At 34.8% G+C, this 20,946-nt stretch overlaps 1 protein-coding gene across 3 annotated transcripts in view; it reads left to right on the top strand.

Annotated features, from left to right (window-relative positions):
• Window positions 1–8,414, top strand: part of Rpgr (retinitis pigmentosa GTPase regulator) — a 54,951-nt gene extending 46,537 nt beyond the window's left edge. For 2 of the 3 annotated variants that reach the window (XM_010636204.3, XM_010636203.3), the window contains 5 exons: window positions 1,732–1,887; window positions 2,015–2,170; window positions 3,507–3,564; window positions 5,166–5,257; window positions 8,014–8,414. In XM_010636204.3, the coding sequence (XP_010634506.1) occupies window positions 1,732–1,887; window positions 2,015–2,170; window positions 3,507–3,564; window positions 5,166–5,257; window positions 8,014–8,220 (669 nt within the window). In that variant the 3' untranslated portion in view covers window positions 8,221–8,414. Of the gene's footprint in view, window positions 1–1,731; window positions 1,888–2,014; window positions 2,171–3,506; window positions 3,565–5,165; window positions 5,258–7,094; window positions 7,239–8,013 lie in introns of those variants that run through there. The other variant, XM_033760307.1, reaches the window with a different exon arrangement.
• Window positions 8,415–20,946: the final 12,532 nt, after the last annotated feature.

Below are 20,946 nucleotides of genomic sequence, written 5' to 3'. Positions count from 1 at the left end.
CCCCCTCCTCCCCTCCCCGTTTACAAGCACTTTATTTCCATTTTTTCATTTTCTCATATTTTTTCCCTTATTACCTTTTTCCTACCCTTCCCACTGTCCCTACACCTTTAGCCCTTTTCTTCCCATTTCACGTCAGTTATCTCATTCGGATTCTTAAGCAAACTGAAACCTCACAAGAAATACTGACTTTCTTGATATTCCCATTAAGATCTATAAAAATTATTGCTCTGGGCCAGACCGAAGACCGTAGCTCACTGTGCTTTTTTCAAACAAGTGCCCTTTTATGAGAGGGCAGGCCCATTAACTTCTTTACTATGGTCCTAACATAAGACATGTACTTGACCATTCCAGGCTACCTCTATGATTTATATGATTCTAGTGCCAAGAATGTACTTAAATTTACCCTTTCTTTTTATAAAATGACAGTATTCTGCCAATCTCTCCTAAATTGTTTCAATTTGAAGGTAAGTGCTTTCTATGATTTAAAGTGTTTTTAGATGTGTATAGAATAATTTTAAGTGTCCTTAATAAGTACAAAGTGCTATAGTCAATGTAAGTTTTGATGAAAAATGTCATTTTCTAATAGCTTTCTCAAATTTAGAAAATGATACAGTTCTAACAGTTCTGTGATAAATTTTCTGTTACTTAGTGAAATTGTACTTCATTATAAGAAATGTATGTTTTCTAAAATAAAGTAAAATTCCAAATTCTTTTTTATAATAGCATGATATTATCCTGTGATAACATTAATGCCCATTTGGAGTTGACCCAGGTGCTAGATTAGTTAAATTTTCCAGGCAAGAGCTATGTTTGGAACATGTGTCACTGATCTCTCTCTCTCTCTGTGAGACAGAAGTGCATAGTCTGAAATTCTGTCTTAGGACTACTTGCTTTTCATTTATGTATTTCTATGAATGCATCTATTAGCCATAAATTTTCAATCTAGTAATCTTGCTTTTCATTCCATAATATATAATATATGTTACCTACAGGGAAAATCATGCCAGAAAAAAAAATTTTTAGAAATAATTGATAAATGGTTAATCCGACCTAATGTAACTGCAAAAGAAAAAAAAACTCAATATAGAATAACAACTAGAACCATACGTAATAATCAGTACATGATTTACTCTCAGTCTGTCAAATCTATAGACAGGGTATTTTGTAATTTGGATTGGCTAAATAGTATCCAGATAAAAAGTTTGGCCTCTGCTTTGTTTTCCTTTTCCTTTTCATATCCAAGAACCAAGTATTTAAACTGTCTATATCATATTATCTTTTTCTTAGAATGTAAATAGTTATACTTAACTCTCATAAATATATCAGTGAATTCTACCTCTGGAAGGATTCTAAATTCCTATGTTTTAAAAAATAAAAATAATAGACACAATTATGTTATAATGGTGTGGTAAATAGAAAGCTTTTTACTTCTCTCAAGTTTAAAAGCAGACCTTAGAGACACCTTAGAAAACATATTTAATTTTTTCCATTTTAACCTTGCCATAGATATAAAAGACTTTTGAAAATCTATTCATTGACATAGACCAACATGCATAAAATCCTTGGTAATATATTTAACTTGATATTCAGCATGTATTATACACAATATTTTATTTCTTCAACTTCTGTATCTGATTTAATCTATGTGTTTTTTTACATAATTTATGACAGCAATATCAAATCTCTTTTAGAAAAGAAAACCTTACTCTTTGATGATCAATTTTATCACAGGATCAAGAATTTTCAGAATCTGACGATACAGAACCAGAAGACATGGATAAGGAAATTGATGCCAAAAATCAAAACGATGAGATGAAAACTGTGACTGATGATGGAAAAGAAGGGTCAGAAAGTATCAGTGATGGCTCAGCTAAATTTGACAAACAGGTAAGATAGGTGCTTAAGACCTGAGATCCTGCCTAAGAAAAGTACAAATTATTTATGGTATCAGTATCAAACTTCTTTTTTACAAAAGAAAATCTTAACTCTTCTATGATAATCAATTTTATCACAGGATCGAGAATTTTCAGAAACTGAAGACACAGAACCAGAAGACATGGATGAGGAAATTGATGCCAAAAATCAGGAAGATGAGATGAAAACTATGACTGATGATGAAAAAGAAGGGTCAGAAAGTATCAATGATGACTCAGCTATAGTTGACAAAGAGGTATAATGATAGGTGCTTTAGTCCTGAGATCTTGCCTAAGAAAAGTATATTAGGTTCCCTGGTCCCTGCAGAAGACAGATTGCACTTTCTTTTGGGAACAAAAATACTTCCTGTGAATAATTTTGTGTGACTTTGGCTTTTATGAATCAAGCTAATTTCTCTAGCAAACTTTGCCCTCTGCTTGGTAGCATTCTGTTTCCTGCATAAATGGGAGTTGAATGGTATGGTCCAGGATAGTATGTGGTTGGGAAGTACATAAAACAAAGTTGGGCACCTGGTATTTGAAATGCTGAAGGTACAAAATTAAGAGTACAGGTGCTGGTGGAAGACATGGAATACATTTATGTATATTGACAAAGAAAGTTGATCACAACATTATTCGAGGTTGTGATCCGTCCTTCATAGGTGCAGTGTAGATGAAAGTATATATAGGCAGAGATATCACTGAGGAGGCAAAGATCATCTTGAAAGTGGAATTAGAAATGCCCAAATATGTCTCTTCTATTTGGCAGTTTTGCCTGCTAGGACATAGATGGTAGGTTTGAAATTGCTTTGCTAATAGCAGTGTGGATCAATTCCAGAGATGCAGGATTGTGAAGTCCAAGATTGAATGACATTGTATTAATCCATTTTCACTTTGAGGACCTCTCATGCAGAGCACAGACTGGTCATGCCTTTTAGTTGACAAAATGCTCTTATCCTTGTTCTCTGCAAAGCTCTTATTTAAAGTCATTCCATTTTAGTCCACTTCCTTTTCCCTAATATGGACAGGTATTGAAATACATTTGTCTTTTCTTTTGAAAGTGTACTTGTGAAACATGTATCATTTTGTGTCCGTGTCTTTTTAACTTACAAAATGTTATTCTGTAAAGTCATTGTCATTTTTGGTCCCTTCTGTTTTTAAGGCTGCTGCTTCTCACCAAGGAATAAATGTTCTGGGAGTTACTTTTTCTTTCAGAAGGGTGAAATGATTCTGTTTAGAGAGTTTATAAATTCATTTTAGAGTGGTCCCTAAAGTATTTTAACATAGCAATCATTTAACCAATTTTAACATTGTAAACTGTTGAGACAAGTCATATGCCAGTTAGTATTGCTAAATCTTCTTTGAAGAGAATTCTCGAATCATACAGCTTTTTTAAACATAGAATTTTAAGCTAAAAGGACATTGGTTGTCAGTCAGCATCTAAAGACCCTCATTTTAGCCCAACAAAGTGTATAATCATTACGCATTTATGTCATTAGCTAGAAGCAGGCTCTTGAACCCTGCTTAAAAGCCAAGACTTTTCTAGCACAGAACAAATATATTTTTATCATATTTTTTCTATATTATTTATAGGAAGAAAAAGCCAAACCAGAAGAATGGGCTCTTTATGAATACAATGAAAATCCAAAAGGTATGAGCACATTTGACTTTGAAAGCATATTTTTTCTTTTTAAATTTAATCGAAGTTTTGAAGGTATTGAATTTTTATGTTTACAAAATATCATAATTACATTCATTTTGGGGAACTGGTACATGTATATAGCATATCTCGATCATTTCTATCCCTTTACCCCTCCTCCATACCCTTGCATTCTTTTCCCCATTTCCAACAAATCAGCCTTTTTGTTTTCTACCATCTCTCCATTGTTTTACTTTTTATTTATATTTTAAGTGTCTCATATTAGTGAAATCATAAAAGCATACTTTTATAAAAGGCTAGATACATACAGATATGCATATGTATGCATATATATTCTATAATTAGATAATTAGCTCATACACATTCTTTTTTATACACTTTATTATCACATGAACCTCATGGTAAGGTATGGAACAGCATGACATGGATTTATCTCTTTTCTTTTTAACCACCACAGCCTTTTTATGTACAAATTTTTCACACTATTCATGAGTGCTCATGTTTATGGATTCAGTACAGCAGTTTTACTACATTTTCCCCTGCTTAATCATTATTAAGTCAGGCGTTTACCCCAAATTCCAATTTATATCTCTAGTGAACACTGTGGCCCTCTTTGCCCAAGTTAGGGTACCTTGCCTGGCCTAGAGCTCCAATTGCCATCCATTTATTTGTCCAGAGCCTAGAACTGAATCTCTTATCTTACCATGGACATTGAAAAGAAATGTTTTCCCAACCCAAGCTGTTAGTGTCAGGGAACAGGTGCCACAGAATATAGAGGAAACAGAGAAGATTGTGATGGCCCTGAAGACCTACATTTTCTAGACCCAAATCATCTACATTTGCTGTTTGACACCTATATTATGTTTTCACAGCATCATACCACATTATGCTTTTTAACCTGTTCTGATTAAGAGTAACTGTCTAGAACCTAATATGCTTAAGACCATACTCAGCACTGCATGCATACATACATACATGGAACAACGCCACACAATGCTGGCTAATTGATCTAAACAATCAGAGGAGGAATGGTCTCCTTAATCATTTTGTTTTAGCTTCTGCAGAAAGAATAGTAAGCTTTAGAATGTTTTAAGCTAAATGTTAAAGTATCATCTCTATGCTTAATATATAGCCTATAGTATCAAAAAGAAATATAAACTTTAAGTAGTTAATTATATGAATTTTTAAAATTGCATGTTTCCTAAATATACTTTAAAGATCTTTACTCAACTATATAATATGTGGTGTAATTTGAAATATCAAATAGTAACGTCCATTTGAGTGCAAAGAATTGAACTGTAACTAGGTTAATTTAAAACATTCATATTTTTACGGAAGTCTTCTCTAATATTTCCTATTTCCTTTATAGCTGTACTTTGATACAAGTCATCTAAATATTTTTAAATTAGCCAGATCTTTTAAGACATTTAACTGTAACTCAACTTTTCAGTGTAGACATTGTCTACTACTCCAGTAGTGAGCTCTTTTGTATTAACCTACAATTCACAGTTTGTAAGAGTTTCACTGAAAGCATCAGGTCTTTTCTTTTTCTCGTTAATTACAACAGTATTTTTTAATATATCCAATTGTAGGAAGCATGTATGATTGTGCAAAGAACAGTTCTTCAGAGGCTGTGGGAGTTAATGAATTAATACCAAGTAAAGACGTAAAAATACCCAAAAAAGTAAGTGAAATAAATTTTCCATTTTAGTGTTAAGATCAAAATATTAAATTGCTACTTCTTTTCGTATGGTGACCCACATAATTCGATTCCCTTAGTATGTGTTTTCATGGTCCAAAACTAATACAAATGATTTCAGGTTGATGTTCCACGTTTCTAATAAACCAGTTTCCCTTTGGTTAGTATTTGCCTGAAAGATCCTTTTTTTATTTTTCCTTTTACTTGGGTTTTGGATGTGTTCCTTATGAATGGCCTATACAGCTAGACATTGTCTTTGAAATTTGTACCTGCATATCTTAAATTTAAAATTAACTAATGTTCTTTTTCCCAGGATCTTATAACAGGATCTTAGTTTTCTCTCCTAATGTCCCTTCCTTCTCATTTTACTAGTTACTGCACCTAGTGTTTTAATTTTTTTTTTAACTTCACAAATCATGTTATTTGTGTTTTATGCCATTTGCTTTACCCATCATTCCTTTTTATGTCTCAGACATCTTTCTGAGATCCTTATTCTTCCTAAAGAAATCCTTTGGAAGTTCTTGTCATAATGTCTGTTAGTAGTTCAAACTTTGAGTTTCTATTCATTTGATAACATGACTAGTTGGCAGTTGTTTTCTTAGCATCTGCTCCCATGATTGCTATTAATACTGCTTTGTTATTATTGCTTATAAGTTTGTGTATAACCTGTCATTTCTCTTTGGCTGCCTTTTTAGATTGCTTGTTTGTCTTTGATATGTTTTAGTTCACTATAAGATGCTTAGGTAGGAATTGCTGTATTATAACTTCCTGGAAATTAATTATGACTCTGATTATGAATCTGAGAATTGTCATCATTCATAGCTTTTAAAAATAGTGTCAATTATATATTGTAATATTGCCTTTCTTTCCTTTTGAATTCTGATATAAACTTTTCATTTTGTTGTCCACATCTTTTAGCATTAACTTCATATTTTTATACTTAGTAATACTGTGGGTCATGTCAGGAGTTTTATTGATTTTATTAGTTTCTCTTTTGCTGAGATTTTTATTTAACCTATCTATTGAATTTTAATGATTATATTTTTAAACTTTTAAGTGATATTCTATTTTGGTTCTTTTTAAAATCAGTCTTTTACAAACTTAGCATCTTGTTTTGTGCTTTAAATAGCTTTAAATAATTTAAGCATATTTATTTTCTATTCAGTATTTAAGTCCAATGTCAGCCATCCTTAGGAGTTGAAAACTGTATGTTGCTCTGGCTTACTTGCTGATGGTGACGTATTTCCATGTGTGTTTTGAAATTCGGATTATGTTCAACCAGGACCATTTGGTGGAAATCCTATAAGTCCTAGGTTCGAGTGAGTCATCCATAGAGAATGTTTATTTGCCTCTCTGTTAGCTCTGAAATGGCTAAAGAACTACTTCAGGTTAATATTCCCTTAAGGATTGTCTATCCACATTGGCATTACGAACTTCAACCTAACCTCAGCAAAACATTTTTCTTCTCACTCAAATGCCAGACAAGAGAGGTATGTATTTTGTTATCTCCCAAAATTCACCTGTGCACTTACATTAAGGACATAATTCTTAGAGAAGCCCCATATTACAGAGGGGTTTCCATCCCAATTTCCCACATTTTGTGAGATTGAATTTGTTAAAACCCAAGAGTCTAAGTTAGGAGGCAATTAGATGCCATTTCAATACATACCTCTGAAGATTATTGCTTCTTCCACATTTTTTGGCCTACCAGGATTTCCTTTAGGTGTGTGTGTGTGTGTGTGTGTGTGTGTGTGTGTGTGATTACTTATACATTATAAAATTCTATTCGTATACTTATTGAGCATTTCTTGGTATTTTGTAGTGGCAGAATGTTTTCAAGATGTGTATTCTTCCAACATAGCAGGCACAGGAATGCCTCCATGTTAATCCATAGACCCTTTTTCTAAACACTTGACTTTTGGGGTTACAACTTTTCCCTCTAGTTCCTCCATTTTTAAGGCTAAAGGTAAGCTTGCTATATTCTCTTCCCCTGACTTCTGAGCTGCCACATTTTCCCAGTTTTGCTTCTGCAGACCCCTATCCTCAATGCTGGCTCCCCTGCATCGGCCTGCTTCTTATACTTTGCCATTCCTCAGTCTCTTTTCTTATATTCTCTTTTCTGCCTGCCAGGAATCCTTGAGTTACTTTCATTTCTTCAGTTCTTGTATTCTTCAAATCTGCAGCTCTGCCCTCCCATGAGCAGCAGCTGCATATATCCTACTGCTTACTCAGATGGTTCACACAACCATCATTTGGAAACACTAACATTTTGCCAGAAATTCTGATCTACAGGAATAGGGAGGTATGCCCTCCTTCTCCAGAATATTACAATAGAAAGTCTGTATGGCTGAGATAAACTGGGATAGCAGACATGCCCTAAAATGAGCCATCTTGGTTATATTTAAATGCTATCATAATTAATATCTTAGTTTTTATCTTTTTTCCTTTTATAATGGAACAAAGGAGGATACTAAATTTGGTCTTTGAAGGAAAATGCTAATATATTACCAAGATGTTGATGATGTTGAAAGTTAGATCCTAAGAAGGTCTTTCTTTGGAGAGGAATTACGACTTTTGGTGAAAGGAAAAAGACTGACGGATGCTAAGAACGTGTCATTGTAGTTGTGGTATCCCATAAAGATGTGATGAAATTATGTTTATACTTGTTAAAAATGATACCACTAAATACTAAGGGAATATTTCACTTACTGAAATCTCTGTTTATGTTTGTTTTTTTCTAGAATTTCCTCTTGAAACGGATGTCACTGACTGGTCAGAAAATTACACAGGATAGTATGGAGCCACTTTCAGAGATAAAACCAGTAGGAGATCTTATTGCTTTAAAAAGCAATAAGAAAGATGCCACCCCTAACAACACAGGGAAAAACTTTCATGATACTTCACCACCCAATATGGAGAGAAAGTCAAAATCCTGCATAATACTATAAATACATGTTTTCATGACTTACTGAGCACATTCATAACTTATACTTGAAAAATGTTTTGACTTCTGAAGAAATACTTCTGATAACAGACTTAAAGATACAAGTTAATATTTTTTGGTTTGAACAGTATGACCAGTTTTGATATTTATTTATGCTAATATTTTTGACAAACAGTTTTAAAATATGTGTATCTCAAACTCTCCTTGAAGTGTTGTGGTCTTAACTGTTCAGTGTTGCATAAAACAAAACAATATATTTTTATATGTGAAAATTGAAATAAGATGTTTCATAGTTTTGCTAAACAGTTTTACTTATTTATAAGAAATGTTTGAAATCTCTTGACACTGATACAATTTTTAATGTATTTTCAATTACAACTGAGCCAAAATTGTAACAAACCACATCTGGTTGGTTCTGCTGTTAAAATGAATGACTATGAATAAAATTTGAAAATACTTGAAATAATCCATTGATCAAATGGGGGCAAAAAGTTAATTTTAAATGTCAAAGGACACAGAATGCATTTCATCTGCATAAAAAATAATACAGATGCAACTGTATAAACAGTGTATCTGTGGAGAAACTGAGTGTTGAAAGTGCTTTCCACTCTTGTTTAAAGAAGTGATTGGGCCTGAAAACATTACAGATTATGTGGTGTAATTGGTATTGTTGACCCTGCCACAGATTGCCATAATGAGAGACCCAAACATAGCTAGGCTTGCTCAATTCAGCTGTCTCTAACATTAACAGTGGTAACCAAGTTTGCTTCAATCCCATGGGGCACTGTGCAAGGATAGGAAGGATAAAGCTGTCATGTTTACTCTGCTGTGGTAGAAGCGTTACTTTGCTTGATCACAGCTGTTGCTTGTTTAATGGAGCGCTCCACCTTCATTTCTTTATTCTGGCTTGTTAATAAAATATTGTATTCTTCAATTATAGTGATTCTTGCCCCATTTAAACAAAGAAAACAAAATTCCATCTTTGTGTTTCATGCACAAGGGTTATAAATGCTAGTCTAGAGTAAATGTGATTTTGAAATCTTACAAAATAGTTTTCTGTGTGAAAATATTACATTTACTAGAATTCTAATTTTATTAAAAGCAAGGCCAATTTTATAAATTTTGCTATTACACTATGGCAATTTATAGTGCCAGTAGAATGTTGTAAAAATACTTTACCAAAATGTAAACTATAGGAGCCGGGTGGAAGTAAAGCTTGTAGATGGTACTAAGACATGCCATTTGTATTAGGCAGAACTCTAAGATGGCCTCCAGGTTCCCCCTGTTGATGCCCCATTCCCTGAATAATCAGGGCATAATCAGTGAATACTTACTTCTCACTGAGTATGGGTGGGACCAGTGAATACGATGGGATGTTATTCCCTTGCTTCGATTACATTATATGGAAAAGGTAGGAGATTTTGCAGATGTAATTAGATTTCCTAGTCAGTTTAAGTTAAACGTTAAAGAGGAGCAAATCCTAGAAGGCTCTGACACAGGTGAGCCCCTTCAAAGATGTTTTAGGAGAGCCAACATAAAAGAGGTCTGAACGATTCAAAACAGCAAAAATGCCCTCCTGTTGGCTTGGAAGAAGGCCACTGTCATATTTGTGGATAGTGCCCTGTACCATCAAGTGGTAGGAGAGCCTCTAGTATCTGAAGGCCTCAGTGTGGCAACTGTGAGGAAGTGAATTCTGCCAAAAACCAGTGGAGCCTAGAAGTGGAACACAATCCTCAAGACCATATTTCTGGCTTTGACACCTTGATTGCATCCTTGTGTGATTCTGAGCCGAAGACCCACTTGAGCAGTGCCCAGACTTCCTGACCTATGAAAACTGTGAAATAATAAATGCATGTAGTTTTAATCCACCAAATGTATGGCAGTTCGTTACAATAAAAACTAATACTGGTTGTACTGTGGGGCAGAGCTTCTCTACATGGTGGCTTTCTTCATCAAAGCATCTAATCACTTTTTGGCCATCAGATGTTATTTTCTTTTCTTTTTTTGTACCAGAGATCGAACTCGGGACCTTTTGCTTGCAAGGCAGGTAGTGACACCACTGAGCTACATCCCCAGCCCAAGTATCACATTTTTATATACTCACAAAGTACCCAGATATCCTCTACCATACAAATACTCAATGAATGACTGATTGAAATATGTTATACCTTCTGTTTGGTTTTTCTAATCTGTGGCCCTAACAAGGTATAATTAGGTATCTTCAGACTTCCTGTTCACAATGACATCCTTGTTTAACATATGATAAAGCCGTCGTGCCTAATGAAGGATAGCAGTGCATCCTATAAATCCATCTAAAAACATTTAAGACAAAATATTGGTAATCACGAAGATGCTCCTACATACAAAGAAAAAAATGTATAGTTTTGGAAAGGTGTTAGTTTTTCCAGGGCTGCCTTGAAAAAGTACTACAGATTGGGTGTCTTAAGCTTATAAATTTGTCTCAGTTCTACGGGCCATAAGTCCAAAATTAGGGTGCTAGCAAGGCTGTGCTCCCTCTAAGGACACCAGGGAAGGATCTGTTCCAGGCCTCTCTCCTAACTCCTGACAGTCTTCGGTATTCTTACCTTGTAGTTGCCCCACTGAAAACCTTTGTCTTCATATGCCATTCCCTCAGTGTTTTTCCATATTATTTTCTGTATGTATCTTTTTCTTATTTCCCTTTATTGTAGCCTGATTACCTCATTGTAGTTTGTTTGCTTTTTTTGGTACTGGGAATCAAACTCAGGACCTTGCACATGTGAGGCAGTTGGCAGCACCACTGAGCTAAATCCCCAGCCCCGATCACCTCATTTTAATTTGATTACCTATTTAAAGACCCTGTTTCCAAATAAGATCTCTTTCTAAATCATTGGGAGTTAGTACTTAAGCAAATCTTTTTTGAGAGAACACAATTCAACCCATAATGATAACAGTTGAAGAGCTACAGATCATACAAAACCTCATTTGTTTGTAGTACCTAGTTTCTTAAATCCTTGCTATTACTATCCTAAAATATATAGAGACTTACTAAATCCTGGCTCTTCAGTGAGAGGCCTCTAGTGGAGACACTTTGTGATGTTGAAACTTGAATATATCACTAGTTACATTAATCAAAGTAGGAGTTGTAGGGAGGTCATGTTCATTGGAATCCCAATTACAAGGAGGGATTATTAAAAGAGTACCAAATAAATTACCACATTTGAGGTTACCGAGGTTCGATGGGAACTTATTTCTTAGAAATTTATTCACATATCCTTTAAGATTAAACTCTTTCAAGTATTTACCATGTAGCTCATTGCAGTATAACTCTATTGTTCATATGCTATTATAAATCCATAGAGGGGAAAACAGATCTTTCCATGAGCAGAAGAAAGTCTGTTTTTCCAACAGAAGCAGTGAACACCATTAGAAGCATCCAAGTTGGAAAAGTTTAGCCTGCTAGTTTTATAATCACCAAGGGTTGGCAACATAAATGAAAACCCAAGTTCTTGTCACAGATCTTTGCCCACAGGAGAATGCCAATAGAATTAGAGAAGAAACTCAGAATAATTATTTTGGGACAGAGCTAGACTAGTTCATTATACTCATCAATTTCAATTAAGAGTTTTTCTGTCCACTTTGATTTTGTGTGTTTATCCAAATTGGAAATATTTCTACACTAAAAATATCCTTTTGCTATGGTTTAAAGATTTTCCATGTGATAATAGTTCTTTTAAAAGTTTAAAGTATTTTTTAGACAGACCTTTAAAATGTACTTTGCTTTTTTCAAATGGAAGAATAAATCAGTCAATCAAAAAAGACAAATCAGAAGATAGAATAATCTTCAGCTCAGGAATGAGGGGTATATATTTTTGGATTGAACATAAAATGGCATTTAAATCAGGAGTCACATTTTCAGAGCCTGGGCATATTAGCATATTGAAACTGCTGCCATTCCATTCTAGCTGATAATGGCTGTTTCCTACTACTAGACTCAGATTGTCAGACCCTCAGCTGTTTTAAAAGGAAGCTTGAAATACACACACACACACACACACACACACACACACGGATAAGTCATTAGCCTCTGGGTTTGTGCACACGTGTATGTAAACTTAGGACTAACCCATAACAGTTATATTATGACCTCTGTTTTAAACAAAGTATTTTATTTTGGCAAGGGAAATTAATTTACAAGGAAAACATGTTGAAGCAATTAGGCCCTGGATTTATCTCGGGTATAATCTTCCCTAATTTAATCTGATTTTAAGCAGAAGAGTTAAAGAATTAACTACAATTCTACTAAGGTATTTTGAATTATTGTTGCATATAAATGTATACCAAGCTTTCTTAGGAGGGTGAGTAGTTGGAAAAATACAATGATTTTTTTGCTAGGAAAAGAAATACAATAAAGTTACCAGGGTTTTTATAAGCAGCCCCTCTAACAGATGTGACCATTGACTACTTTGGCAGTGTAACTGTACAATGTAATTATGGAAAAAGTCAGAAAACATTAACCTAACCTAAATTTATTTACTAAAAATATAATATAAAAACTTAACTAGCCAAGGCAAACTGCATTCTCAGTCCAACTGGCTTCCATTTTAATCTTAAATGGATAATCCATGTATTATGATAGATGAGATGTTTTAAGTGGACTAAAAAGCTGTATCTAACTCTAAGGATTGTATAAGTGAGAAGCAGTCTTTCTAAGTAATTTGTTGTTTGTCAAAAATACTACATTTAAAGTTTTTACAGAATTTTTTCTTGTGTGCATGAAGGTTATTACAATGGAAGTTTTCTGTTGTAAAGTTTTTGGTCTACAGTTACTTAAAAATCATTAAAGTTGGCCTGGGGTTTTAGCTCAGTGGCACCACGCCTGCCTCACCAAGCGCAAGGTCCTGAGTTTGATCCCCAGTAACCCCACAAAATCATAAAAATTATACATATAATAAATGTTATAGGTAACATTTTCAAAATAACAGCTACTTGCCATTATATTTATAGACTCATTAATTGTAATTATTGCATTCACCGCATATGGTAATTAAGGACTTAAAAAAGGACTCTAAAAAAAGGACTATAAAAGTTTAAACCAATCTGAGAAGACTAAGCTTCAGGTAGATCTTTTAAATTGATTTCCTCAGTAATTACTAGAAAATATAAGACTTTAGAAATTAAAGCTAGAAATTTTCCTCTAACTGAGATCCGTTTATTAAAATAATTTTGTTGTGGTTATTTCAAACTTTTATTATAAAACATTTCTAATACACAGAAAATAAGGTAAATGTAGTAAACATTTATGAACCCATTACATAGATTTATCATTTATACTTTGCTATGTTTGCTTTCTTTTTTTTCTTCCTCATTGAGTTTATTGCTACATTTTAGGTACACAGTACAGTTACATTCATTGTTAGGATCTTGTACCTTTACATGACAGGTCTTGGTTCTCATTTTTTTCCCTTCTCCGTGCCCTCTCTTGTTTGCTTTCTATTTTAGCTAGATATCTTGAAATTCCTAAATACACAAGGATGCAATTCTAAAAATTGCATTTTATATTTTTTTATGTAACCACAATGTTAGAACCTTACCTAACAAAGTTAGCAATAATCTTCTAATATTACCACCCAGTCTCATACTGAAGTTTCCTTTTTTTTTTCCTCAAAATATCTTAAGCAAGCTAGTTCACTTAAGTGGGAGTCAATGAAAATAACTGCATTGTATTAGGTTGTTATATCTCTTAAATCTGTCTTAGTCTAGAAGAGTTACCTCCCCGTATTTTTCCAAGACACTGACATTTTGCAAACAGACAATTGTAAAGTATAATTGTATGCTTTTAAAAGTAAGCCTTTTAAGGGCTGTTGATTTAGCTCAGTGGTGCCACCGCCTGCCTTGCAGGCCCAGGGTCCCGAGTTTGGTCTGCCTTACCAATAAATAAATAAATAAATAAATAAATAAATAAATATAAATAAATAAATAAATAAATAAATAAATAAATAAATAAATAAATAAATAGGAAGCCTTTAGTGTTCTGGTAATTCTTAATGGTCTCTCACACAAGCCTCCCATTAGGAATAGACATAAAAGTTGACAAAAGTATATAGATTTTAAAAAGCATTTGATAGTATCAGGGTGCTGCCCAGACAGTGAAGAGTCATGAGACCAAAATTTGGAAGACAATGGAAACCCACTGATGTACCTGGCATATGGAGCAACTTTTCAACAAAAGAAATTAGCAACTAATATTGAAACATTTTTAAAGAATTAATACACAAAAGTGAGGATTTTATTAGGAAAATGGTAGGTATAAAAATCCAAATGTAAATTCTACAGTTAAGCATAAGCAGAAAAATGAAGACATCCATGTATGGATTTGCTAATAGATTAATAGACAGTAAACTGAAAGATAACCCAGAAGAAAACATTCAGACTGTAACACATAGAGACAAATGATGCAAAATACAGAAAAGACACCTTTAGTACAAAGACAAGGTCAAATATATGTGTGATTAGAATCCCAAAAGAAGAGTGAATTCAACAGAAGTAATATATGAGGAAATAATTTCCAAGAACTTTCAAAACAAAAATGTTATGGTTTGACTGTGTCCCCTAAAACTTCATGTGTTGCAACCTTAATTCTTCAGTGCAGCTTTGCTGGGAGATGGAACAAGTGGGAGGTACAATGCTTAGGGTCATAAAAGCAGAGCCCTCAGAGAAGATTAACACCTTTCTTGCATAAATTCTTACTCTTGCAGGACTGGATTAGTTACTAAGAGAGCTAGTTGCTGCAAAGCAAGCCTGCCCCTTGAGTATTATCTTTTTCATGTGTTCCTGTTCCTCCCACTTTTTCCACCATAGTATGAAGTAGCACAAGTCTTTTCAGACATGGTCATCCTAACTTGGACTTTCCACCCTGTAGAGCCATATGCCAAGATAAATCTATTTTCTTTATAAATTAATCTCTGGTGCTTTGTTATAGCAAAAGAAAAATGGATTAAGACAAAAAGATATCAGGCTGAAGATTCAGGAAGCATTACAAACCAAGCATGAAGGCACACCCCTGTAATTACTCTGAGAAACTGAGGCAGGAGGATTTTAAGTCTGAGTCCTGCCTGAACAATTTATTGTATTTTTAAATTTTTATTAGTATATGTTTGCCATACATAATAATTACATTCATTGTGGGGGGAGTTGGTACACGTACATAACACATCTTAATTCTTTTTACATTCCATTCCCCACCCATCTATTGGTCTCCTTTCCAGTTGCAAATGATCTATCTCCCTGTTCAGCTTGAGCAATTTAGCAATTTAGTGAGACCCTGTCTCAAAATTTAAAATAACAAAAGATCTGGATGTAGCTCAGTGTGAAGGCTCTGGTTTCAATCAATCTCCAGTACCACAAAATACACACACACACACACACACACACACACACACACACCATTCTTATATGAGAAACCTAAATTATAAGTAAAGGGTAAAATAAAAGATAGATAATAGAAAGTAGGGAGAAAGATATTTCTCACATGGGAAGAGGAGAGAGAAAGCAAATGAAAAAAGGAATAAAGATGTGTTATGTACATGTACCAACTGCACACAAGGAATGTACACATTATGTATTGCAAACATACCAATAAAAAAGAAAAATATCCCTAACCATAACATGTACCGTAAGTCTTAGTACACACAATATATTGGATTGAGTTGGTAGGATAGGCATCACAAAGATACTCCAAGAAAAAGGTGTGCATAAAATATCCTTTGTCTCTCCTCCTTTACCACTTAAGTGCTAGAAAAATGATTCTTTGGTTTGTGTAGTAATAGTGTCAAGAGATATTTGTACTGGGTATGTGAGGGAAGAGGTAGGATGAGAAGGAAACAAAATAGCGGAAATTACTTTTGCTCTACTAAGACAGGAATTTATCTTCATTTTTAAAGATAGGACTAAATATTAAACAAAAGGAAAAAAATCAACATATTCTTTCTCTTCCATCTTTCATAGACAATATAAGTTTTATATCTCTATTCCCAGTAAGGAAGAAAGGAAAGCAAAAACCCCTCATCCACCTGAATCAGCTCTTTTAAACAACTTTCTCAAAAGTTGTATACACCATTTTCGCCAAATTCCATTGTCCAGAATTTGAATACATTTCTCCAATGTAGTCATTTATTCTCAGAAGCAATGTGCTTAGCTAAATATCGAGGCTTTTATTGTTTTGTTTGTGGTGCTGGGGATCAAACTCAGGACCTCATATGCGCATTGTAGTGCTGAGTTATACTCCCAACCCCTTAGGGTTCTATTATTAAATAGAATTCTTTATCACACTCATTTTTCAGTTTTTAAAAAATCCACATTTTGTTAGTTTTGTTTTTTGAGACAGGGTCTCACTATGTAGTTCAGACTGACCTGGAACTCACTATGTAGTCCAGGCTGGTCTCAAACTCACAGCGATCCTCCTGCCTCAGCCTCCTGAGCGATAGAATTACAGACATGTGCCTCCACGCCCGGTGTTAAAAAATCCACATTTAAATTGAACAGTGCAACTTGGGTGGGGCATATAACATTTTTCCTGTGGTTCCTACTAGAGTCAAGCAGTTAATTCAACATTTTGGTGAACCATGACATGGGACCTATGATTATCAGGTGCTACAGGAAACCCCTACCCACTACCCTAGAGATTTTGGAAAGAACCCAGATGTGAAACTCAGTAGATGCAACTCTCTGGTTCTTTTATATATTATTGAAGGCTTCTTTTCTTTTTGATGAGAGAAATTGGAAAGACCTAGCCATTCCTATGTTACAAAAAGGAGATGATTCTACTATAAACTTTCTTAATCAGTTAGGATTCACCCAATCATGGCTCCATAGGCCTACCCCTAAAAAATGTACTGAATCTTTTCAAGTAACAGAACAGTCAACCAAATACATAACTGAAAATCTTCTATCTACATCTGATTCAAAACAGCTTCTTACATATGTGCGCGCACCCACACACACACACACACACACACACACACACACACACACACAGGCACACTGGTACCGATAGAGTCATAGAAATCCTCAGATCCAAAATTGACTCTGATAAAGCATAATTATTGCTTGAATACCTTGGCTTTGTTTACACAACAAGAAGCAAGATGCCTTCACTGAACATACAGGGCTGATTTTAGGTGCGATTTTTGTTTCTTTCTTCTGTTTTTTGTTTATTTCTGGTTTTGTTTTTGTTTTCTTTTTGGTACTGGGGATGGAACTCGGGTCCTTGCGCTTGCAAGGCAGGCAGCAGAACCACTGAGCTAAATCCCCAGCCCATTTTGATTTTGTTTGGTTTTTTCTTTGTTCTGTTTTTTAAGTACAGTTTTTGCTTCTCTCTGATTATTCACAGATGTGAATATCATTTTACTAGATCAGAAGTGACATACATAAATACATAAAAATGGGTAGCAGTACAAGGACTGCTGTGTAGTGACAATGCGTGCTTAAGCTCCCTGCTTCTCCTGCCATCAGACGAAGGGAACCCTAGGCCAGCTGGTAAAACCAGCCCCAGTGCCATTACCTAGTGGCCACTATCCATAGGAAAAGTTTCATCAGAATCACACCAGCTCAAGTTGGGGTGCTGGCTGGCAACACTGAGTCAAACTTTTTCATGAATGGGCTGACTCTTGGGAACTAGAAAAGTACTGTGATCCAGCACCCACTCTTGAATTTACTATTAAATTTTTACCAGCTGTTCCTCAAACAAAGGTCTACTATCTAAAATATATAAAGAACTCAAAAAGTTCAGACTGCCAAATATGAAGACCCAATTCAAAAATGAACATATGAAATGAACAGACATCTCTCAGACAAAGAAGTAACAGCAGCAAATAAATAAATGAAAAAATGTTCAACACATCTGGTCATGCAGACGAAAACAACACTGAGATTCTGCCTCATCCCAGAAAGAATGGCTGCCATCAAGAAATCAACCAATAACAATGTTGGCGGGGTTGTGGGGGAGAAAGGAACTCTTCTCCACTGTTGGTGGGAGTGCATACTGGTGCAGCCACTGTGGAAATCATTATGCAGATACCTCAAACAACTAGGGTTAGAAGTCCCATTTGACCCAGTGATTATGCTGCTGGATATCTTCCCAAAAGAATTAAAAGAATCATACCACAGTGATATATGCACACCCATGTTTATAGTGGCACAGTTTGTAATAGCTAAAACTTGGAAACAGCCTAATTGCTCATCAGCTGGAGACTGGATTAGAAAGATGTGTGTGTGTTTTTTAATAAAATGGAGTACTACTGAGCCATAAAGAAGGAGAAATTAGAGACATTTATAGCTAAGCGGGTGCACATTGAGGCCATACTCTTAAGTGAAATTAATAGGACACATATAAATATTGAATAGTTTCTGTGGTATGAAAAGCTAAAAGTGTAAAGGATCAAAATGTATATTTCATACTATATAATAGGAAAGGTCCAAAGGAGTAGGGGAAGTGGGAGGGGTAGGGGAAAGGTAAGAAGGGAAAAGAAAAAATATGACAAAAGAAAAAATGGAAACAAATTCCTTGTAAATAGGGAAGGGTGGAGGGGGTGAAGGGAGTGCTGGGGTATGGGGAGAAAATAAGAACTAAGATTTGTCATGTAAAGGTACAAGATCCCAGGAATGAATGTAACTGTACTGCATACATAAAATGTACCAATAAACTTAATGGGGGAAATAAAAGAGCACAGGTGGAGTCCCAGGCAAAGGTGTCCACTGTGGCTTAACTGATAAGAAATGATAAGCGCCCCCCCACTAATGGCATGCCCAGTACTGACCTCATCTGCCCTCCCATCCCATAGCTTTTCAACTTTTTCACTCCCACTTTATTGTGGGGACATTACTTCAGACAATTTATTGCTATCAAAACCATGTGGGCTGGGGGCCTGATCAAGAAGTATAGATACCTCCACTTATCAATACCCAACCCCATGTGTGTAGAAAGCTTTTTATTTTCTGAATAAAAAAATATATTAACAAAAATAAGAGTGATAATTCATGTTAATGAAGTGACTATCCTGTCAGATACTTTTAAATGGGAAGTATTGAGCCAGAGAGACTGCAGGCTTGGTTTTGTCCATTCTGGATACAGAATCTTGCCTAAAATCATTAGTCAGAGGCCCTATTCTGGCATTTCACCCAGAACTTCATGAAGACCACCTAGAAATTCACTGACAATCATAAATGTATATATTACTTTTAAAATTAAAGCATGATTAAATAATTATAATATTAACATTCAATAAGCATATATGCACTGCACACAATTCAAAGTGCTTTCTCTTTATTAACTCATTCAACCTTCACAACTCCATGAGAAAAGTATCTTATCCCCACTTTTTATGTACAAGTGAGTCACAGAGAAGATAAGAAACTTATGTAAGAGCACAGGGAAGCAATACTTTCAAATTCATTCCTGAAAGCAAGTATCAATTTAATTCCCAAACCAGGGAAAGATGTAACTAAAAAAGAGAATCTCCTTAATATAGATGCAAAAATCCTCAAGATACTAGCAAACAGAATACAGAGGATCATCAAGAAGATCATACATCCTGACCAAGTTGGATTTATTCCAGGGATGCAAGGGTGGTTCAACATACATAAATCAATAAATGTAATACACTATATTAACAAAGTCAAGGACAAAAACCACACGATCCTCTTGATAGATGCAGAAAAAGCATTTGACAAAATTCAACACCAATTCATGATAAAAACCCTGCAAAAAATTGGAATATATAGTCTATATCTCAAATTAATAAAGGCTATCTATGAAAAACCAACAGCCAACATCATATTAAATGGCCCAAAACTGAAAACCTTCACGTTAAAATCAGGAACAAGACAAGGATGCCTACTATCATCACTCCTCTTCGATATAGTTCTGGAAACATTAGCCACAGCAATTAGACAAGAGAAAGAAATTAAAGCAATAAAGATAGGAAAGGAAGAAAAACTGTCATTATTTGCTGATGATATGATAGTCTACATTGAAGACCCAAAAAACTCCACCAAAAGACCTCTAGACTTAATTGACAGATTCAGGAGAGTAGCTGGATACAAGGTGAACAACCAAAAATCAATAGCCTTCTTATACACAGATAATAGACTCACTGAGAGAGAAATGAGGGAAACAATTCCCTTCACAATAGCATCCAAAAAAATGAAGTATCTAGGAATCAATCTAAGAAAAGAAGCAAAAGATCTCTACACTGAAAACTATAGCACTCTGAAAAAAGAAACTGAAGAGTATATAAACAAATGGAAAGATATCCCCTGATCCTGGGTAGGAAGAATCAACATAGTGAAAATGGCCATGCTACCAAGACTGCTATACAGGATTCAATGCAATGCCAATTGAAATTCCAACACTATATTTCACAGAAGTAGAAAAGAGAATACAAAAATTCATCTGGAACCATAAGAGACCTAGAATAGCAAAAGCCATCCTAGGCAACAGACACATGGCAGCGGGTGTAACAATTTCCAATCCGAAACTATACTACAAAGCCACTGTGATAAAAACTGCATGGTACTGGCAAAGAAACAGACCTGAGGATCAGTGGAACAGATTGGAAGACACAAAAACAACTCCAGATGTGCTCAGCTACCTCATTTTTGACAAAGGAGCTGACCATCCTCAGTGGAGGAAACATGGCCTCTAATAAAGGGTGTTGGAAAAACTGGATCTCAACCTGCCAAAGATTAAAAC

This window comes from Fukomys damarensis, unplaced genomic scaffold (assembly GCF_012274545.1).
Source record: "Fukomys damarensis isolate Sample0158 unplaced genomic scaffold, DMR_v1.0_HiC HiC_scaffold_39, whole genome shotgun sequence".
NCBI lineage: Eukaryota > Metazoa > Chordata > Mammalia > Rodentia > Bathyergidae > Fukomys > Fukomys damarensis.
The sequence above is the reverse complement of the archived record's forward strand: the minus strand, read 5'-3'. Positions and strand labels throughout refer to the sequence as shown.